Source organism: Echinops telfairi, unplaced genomic scaffold (genome assembly GCF_000313985.2).
Source record: "Echinops telfairi isolate 266 unplaced genomic scaffold, ASM31398v2 ScPeMD7_7468;HRSCAF=8506_0, whole genome shotgun sequence".
In the NCBI taxonomy this organism is placed as follows: domain Eukaryota; kingdom Metazoa; phylum Chordata; class Mammalia; order Afrosoricida; family Tenrecidae; genus Echinops; species Echinops telfairi.
In genome coordinates, this window is record NW_022111369.1 from 8835166 (window position 1) to 8841820 (window position 6655).

At 45.4% G+C, this 6655-nt stretch overlaps 1 protein-coding gene across 1 annotated transcript in view; it reads left to right on the forward strand.

Annotated features, from left to right (window-relative positions):
* PAPSS1 (3'-phosphoadenosine 5'-phosphosulfate synthase 1) overlaps positions 1 to 6655 on the forward strand; it is a gene marked incomplete at its 3' end in the record, with an annotated part of 123150 nt that overhangs the window by 25746 nt on the left and 90749 nt on the right. The window contains exon 4 of the mRNA XM_004703453.2: positions 1679 to 1817. Within this exon, the coding sequence (XP_004703510.2) occupies positions 1679 to 1817 (139 nt within the window). The remainder of the gene's footprint in view (positions 1 to 1678; positions 1818 to 6655) is intronic.

Here is a 6655-nt window from a genome sequence, read left to right on the forward strand (position 1 = left end):
GCTTTCTCCAGAGAAGAGAGATGAGGCTGCTCGTAGGAGTAGGGGAGAACACCAAACTGGTCTTGTGCAGTATTTAGAGCAGGGGTCCTCAAACTTTTTAAACAGGGCCAGTTCACTGTCCCTCAGACCCGTTGGAGGGCCGGATTATAGTTTTTAAAAAAAACTGAAAAATTCTTATGCATACTGCACATATCTTATTTTGAAGTTAAAAAACAAACGGGGCAAAAACACCCGGCGGGCCGGATAAATGTCCTCAGCAGGCCGCATGTGGCCCGCGGGCCGTAGTTTGAGGACGCCTGATTTAGAGGTACAATCTAAAGGATTTTCTGAGTGAATGTTCAAGGGTACAGGGAAAGAACTAGAACAGCTCTTAGGATTCCAGGGGAAGGGTGTGGTCATACCCTGCTCTGGCAGGATAGGCGTGAATACAAGCTGGGGGAAGAAGAAGATGGATTCACTTTTGGATATAAATTTTTGGACACAAGTTTGAGGTACCTATGGACTATCCAGTTGGCTATATTTAGAAGGAGTTGGAAATAGTGCATTTTTTTCACTTCAAAGGAGTGTTCACAGTTCAAATTTATTATATTGTAGTTTCAATTATAGAGGTAGCTAAGGAACACGCTCAAGGACCTTATCAGGTGGGCAGTGGGCTCTTACAGGGGAGGACATGTACAGCATGGTCCATGTTGGCATAGGGGAAGGAAGAGCTCTGGGAGGCTTGACAAGAAGGATCAGGTTGGTGGAGATGAAGATAGCATTTTACGAGAAGGCTTCAAAAAGTTTGTGGGAAAATCCCATTATCTCTTAATTCCATTTTTCGACATGTTTTTGAAGCCCCCTCATACGCTAGAGGAAGACTGGGAGCATTGATGTCTACTAGAGAATTCCCTCTTTGAAATGGGAAGTGAGGTAGTCTAGACAGCGTGGAAATGGTCCTGGTTTGTCAGAGAGATCATAGGAAGGTGGCGGATGCTTACAATGAGCTACGTGGGAAGAAGTTGCGGGGAGGAACTTTGAAAGCATTGATTCTGCCTTGTAGCCCCGTGGTGTACAGGGTATCCACGTAGAACTTGGGCCTGTGAACTGAACGATGAGTATCACCTTCAAGGGAGAGTCTGGTTTTAGTTATGACCAGCAGGCAGAAGAGGTTGGCTTGTGAAGGAAGCTCTTCCAGAGGACAGGATTGAGAGGTCAGAACCGAGGGAAGAGAGTTGGCTTGCATTTGGTGACTGAATTGACGACCCTTGGGATTGTCAAGGTACCTCTTTTGTGAAGTTTCCTTCATGGCAGGTCGGGCTGAAGTTGAGCGTGATGTTAGAGAGCCTTTGTGACTCCTGAGTTCAAGTTGGGCCTGAACTCAAGTTCCACACAAAATTTCGGTGAACATTTTTATGGGGCAGCTATTGTTACCCCTCTTACCATGCTCCGGTAGCCCACATTTCCCAAACAGCCCAAACAGTATGCTTTTAGAGCTACTGCGAAGTGCAGGCAGATGTTAACCTCATAGTTTCATGCATTTCTTTTTCTTTTTCTCTTTGTAAAATTAAAATTTTGTTTAAAATGTTCTACACCGATTCAACTAAAAAAGAGCCTTTGTTTACTCAAGATAAATAGTACTTTCTATTCATGCGATCCTTTTTTAATGATATTTCTGTGCTTGTCTTTTCTCTTTTAGGATCGTAACAATGCAAGGCAGATTCATGAGGGTGCAAGTTTGCCATTTTTTGAAGTGTTTGTTGATGCGCCTCTGCATGTCTGTGAGCAGAGAGACGTCAAAGGGCTCTACAAAAAAGCACGGGCTGGAGAAATAAAAGGTAAATAGCACTAGTTCCAATTTCTCTGATCTGGGGTCTTATGTGGTAGTTAATCATTACCCAGGGATAGGGTGGCTCCGATGTCTTAGAGTTCCACGAGGACAGGCACTGGACCTGGTGTCTGTCAGGCTGAGAAAGCATATGGCCCAGTGGGCGAAACCAGTAGCATGCACATGATGAATCCTATTCCCAAGGCAGACTTTGTTAAGGGATTGGGATTTGGGAGATTGCTAGGAGCCTACTTGATATGATCAGGGGCCTACCCTTGGTTCAATATTAATTACCAAGCTGTTTATAAAGGAAGTTAACAAGTTGTAATGCCAGTGGGAAATGCTCAGGGTTGAGTTGTTTTTATCAGGACACATTAAAAAATTCTTCCAGGTCTGCTCATACATGCCCATAGGGACATACTGCTTTGATGTCCAAAGGCATTCAGCTCAATGTCCATGGGAAAGCAAACCCAGCTCTCGGAATTAAGTGCCCAGAGAGACCTTACTCCAGTAAGCCTCAGCTCTGGAAGGCATTCAGCTCCACCTCTGGATCAGCAAGCAAAACTTCCTCAATTAAGTGCCCAGAGGCACCCCACTCCACAAGCCAGCCTCCTGCACAAAAGCACTCAGCTTTGCTTTACTTGCTCTGTGGCGTGGGAAATCCATCCCTCTGTTCCATGTTCTGGCTCCTGGTTCTGTTGCTGCTACTCCGATGCTGCAGCCATCTTCTGGGTCCAGGAGGTTCACTGAACAGGGATCTGGGGCCCAAGGGTCATGTTACACTCCTAGCTCTTGCTGGTAATGAAATCCTGCCTTCAGCTTTCAGTGGGCTCATTTTATACACAGCGGGAAGCCACCCCAGGGAATCTTTTCAGAATTGTTCACAGGTGAATCTTATCAGTATCTTGCCCCTCATTTTTACCAGATCCACATAGGGCGAGGTCATTTGGTGGGAGTTGGAGACTTTGGCTGAGAGAGCCACATTAAATATGCACTGCCCTGCAGTTGCCACAGGGGCAGTTCTACTTTGTCCTTAGGGTCTCTGTGAGTTGGAATTAACTCATGGCAGTCAGGTTTTTAGTGTTTGGTTTAATCCTTTCTATTAGCTTGTCAGAGAATGCCCTCTACCGTGGGAGGCTAGTCTCAGGCATAGGGCCCAGAATTATAATACATCCTATAAGGAATTCTGGCCAGATGGGCCATATTAATTGGCTGCATCTCAGGTTGAAATGATCCCTCACTGATCCATCAAATTATCTACCCCTTTTAATGCGATGGGCTGCTAACTGTAAGGTCAGCAGTTTGGAACCACCAGCCGCTCTGCAAGAGAAAGACAGGACTTTCTACTCCGGTAAAGAGCGATAGTGTCAGACCCACAGGGGCAGTTCTACCCTGTCCTGTAGGAGTGAGTCGGCATCGACTGTCCTGTAGGAGTGAGTCGTCATCGACGCCGTGGCAGTGAGATTTTGCTTTGACCGGTTTATGGTCCTTTTGCTCCTCTGTTCATGGAGTTTCAACTAGGAATGTCTGATTGAAAAATGAAGACCTGGTCTCGGTCATGTCCTCTGACACTAATCCAATTTATCTTGGAGACTTCAGCTGACACCGGTTACTTTCTAGGATTGCCGCTGAGGCATTGATGGGTTCATGGTAGGGTTTTTGTTTTCTGTGTGGGAGACTTCGGTTTGATTCCTGGCCAGAGCACCTCATGCACAGCCACCACCCACCCCTGGAGGCTTGTGTGTTGCTGTCATTCTGAAGCAGACCTTCCAGATTAAGACCGTCTCAGAATAAAGGCCCGGTTATCGAGGATTGAAAAGCAGCCAGTGAAAACACGAAGGATCAGGATGGCGCAGGACTGAGCAGTTTTTCCATCTGTCTTGCGGGGGACACTGTGGGTCATGGCCCCGCTCAGGGCAGCTAACAACAGCAGTGTTGTTGGTAACACGAACAGGACACGTTAACATTAAAACACAAAAATTGAGATAACTTCAGTCAAGAAATGGTTCCTGCAGGTTAGTTTTGTTTGCACTCTCAGCAAGTGGTATGATTGATTAGCGTCCGGAAGCGCTGTTAGAATCTGTGATTACAGATTTCAGAATTAGCCTCTGATGGGAGAAGCTTGGTATTAGGACCCTTCTCTCCTGCCCCCAGGAAGCTCTAGCCCAGGGGCTCTCAACCTTCCCAATGCCGCGACCCTCTAATACAGTTCCTCATGTGTGGTGACCCCCAGCCATAACATTATTTTCATTGCTACTTCATCACTGTCATTTTGCTACTGTTGTGAATTGGGCGACCCTTGTGAAAAGGTCGTTGGGCCCCCAAAGGGATCTCGACCCACAGGTTGAGAACCGCTGCTCTAGCATTTATGGTGACGTTCACCTACTTGGGTGAAATCTAGTTCTTTGGGCAAGACAGCTGTCCATTGGTGTCACTATGGAGACTCATTTCTGTGGGAGGGCCATTGCTAGTGAGCTCCTGCACCTCTTATGCTTGTACTTTCTTGACTCAGAAATGGCAGTCTGCTAGATTTGAATAGTTTATCATTGAGGGAAAGTGGTTTAGCTTTGTTCACTTTATTTTTTGTAATAGAGAAGTAGGGAAACTAAGAAACTGGACGAAAAAGTAAGCAGCCAAATTCTCTATGTTCATAAGCATAGGGTTTGGTAGACTGACTCTGGTGGTGGTGGTGGTCGGCGGGGGAGGGTCCCACAGTTATGAGATAGAGATGTCTCCCAATACACATTCTCCAGACTGATAATTGTCCCCAAAAATACGCCCCTCCCCCCAAAAAGTGCTACTTACGGATTTCTCCTACTTGCTCCTGGCTGCTCACTATGTATTCAGAGGCTCTCCATATCAAAGAATGATCAGATTCTATTGGCCGCCTCACCCCAAGTGCAGGGGATGTCCTTCTGATACTGTGTTAGTCCGGGTAGACTAGAGAAACAAATGCATAAGAAACTCATATGTATATAAGAAAGAGGTTTATTTACAAGAGCAATCGAATATTGAGAAACTGTCCTAGCCCAGGCCAGATCAAGTCCATAAGGCCAATATTAGCCCATTTGTCTGATACCAATCTATAATAAAATTCTCTTCAGACTCATGAACTACATGCAATGATGCCAAATGCAGGAGGTTCACAGGCCGGTGGATTGGAAGTATTGTGGACCCAGGGCCGTTGTGGGCATCTCAGTGCTGGCAGGGGTCTTTACGTGGCTTCTCCGGCTCCAGAGGTCCAGTTGCATCAGCATGGGTCCATGTGGCTTCTCCAGTCCTGGGTGATGTGCCATTTGTCTTGTCAGTACAGTGTCTCCAAGGGAGTGAGCAGAGAGTCTCTCCCGCCTCCCAAGAGGAAATCAGGTTTCTCAGAATTTTTTTTTAATTTAATAATTTTATTGGGGGCTCGAACAACTCTTATCACAATCCGCATGTCCATCCATTGTGTCAAACACATTCGTACATTTGTTGCCATCCTCATTCTCAAAACATTTCGTTCTGCTTGAGCCCTTGGTATCAGCTCCTCATTTAATTTCCCAGAATTCTCAGGGGAACGTCATGCCCACACAGAGGCCTCATGGGCTATGATCGATTGACAGACTAGACTCCACCCTTTCACACTTAATCCTGTCAAGTCCCAAATTGACATCAGTTTATGTAACTACACAGATACTGATGATAGATTATTCCTCTGGAGAGAGCTCAGGGATCTCCAAGATTAAGCCGACAATTTACTCTAGTACCTGCCCAACCTATTCCATGTGTGCCTGCGAGGCTTGCAAGCCTCATGATTATATAAACCGCTTGGAAAATACAGAGCAAGGATTATGAGAATGGTGCATTTCATTCCGTTGCCTTCAGGCTTACTGTGAGTTGGAACTGACCTGACAGCACCTGACAACAGTATACTAATTTACTTGGTTTGGGTTTAGATTTGCATGATGATAGTTCATTGGTGGGCTTTTAATACAAAAAGGATAACTTAACCCTTGTCAGAATGACACTTATCAAGTACCTATCAATGTACATTTCAAAATTTAGGTGGTGAGTATCCCAAAACAGGCAAGACTGACGACATTGAGGGACTTTGGGTTTTTAAAGACTTGGCACGACGGGTTAAACACTAGTCTGCTAATCTGCAAGATTAGGAGACAACTGCAGGAGAAAGATGAGGCTGCCTGCTCTCTTAAAGGTATACAGTCTCAGAAAAACCGTTCTCTGTCCTGCAAGGTTATACTTACTAAAGTTGGATTCGATTCGTGGCAGCAGGTTTGATTAAATGTAGGACTTATTATGTAAAATTTAGCAAAGAGTAAATTTATGCTTGTGCCTGCCATTCTTGTGTCTTACATTGCTTTCAGAATTGTTACTCAAGTAGTTTTTGTTGTCTACTGAACTATAGATGTTATCCTCACAGTGGGATAAATCAGTGATGGGACAGCTAAAGGGTTAAACCTAGTCTTCTGACTCAGTTGGTTATGATGCTTCACTGCACATGAACTTTCCCTGGGAGTTTCGTGCAGATTTCAGGCTGAGCCTGCACCCCAGGCCAGCTCAATCTGACTCCCTTGGGCAGATCCAGCACCAGTGTTCTAACCAGCGTTACTCTGCCCACAAGCTTCTTTTCATTGTGACTTACTGCAAATACTCTGGGGAACACAGATGATGCAGCTGTTGTTCCCACCTGTGTTCAGGCTGCATTTGGCCTAGATGAAATGAAGGGCCATTGGTTAGTACCACGTATGTTAGGACTCCTGTGGTAACTGCGCCTCTCTATTTTCATAATGAAACAGTTTTTGTTGTTGAGAATATGTATAGAAGAACATAGGCCAGTTCAACGTATAA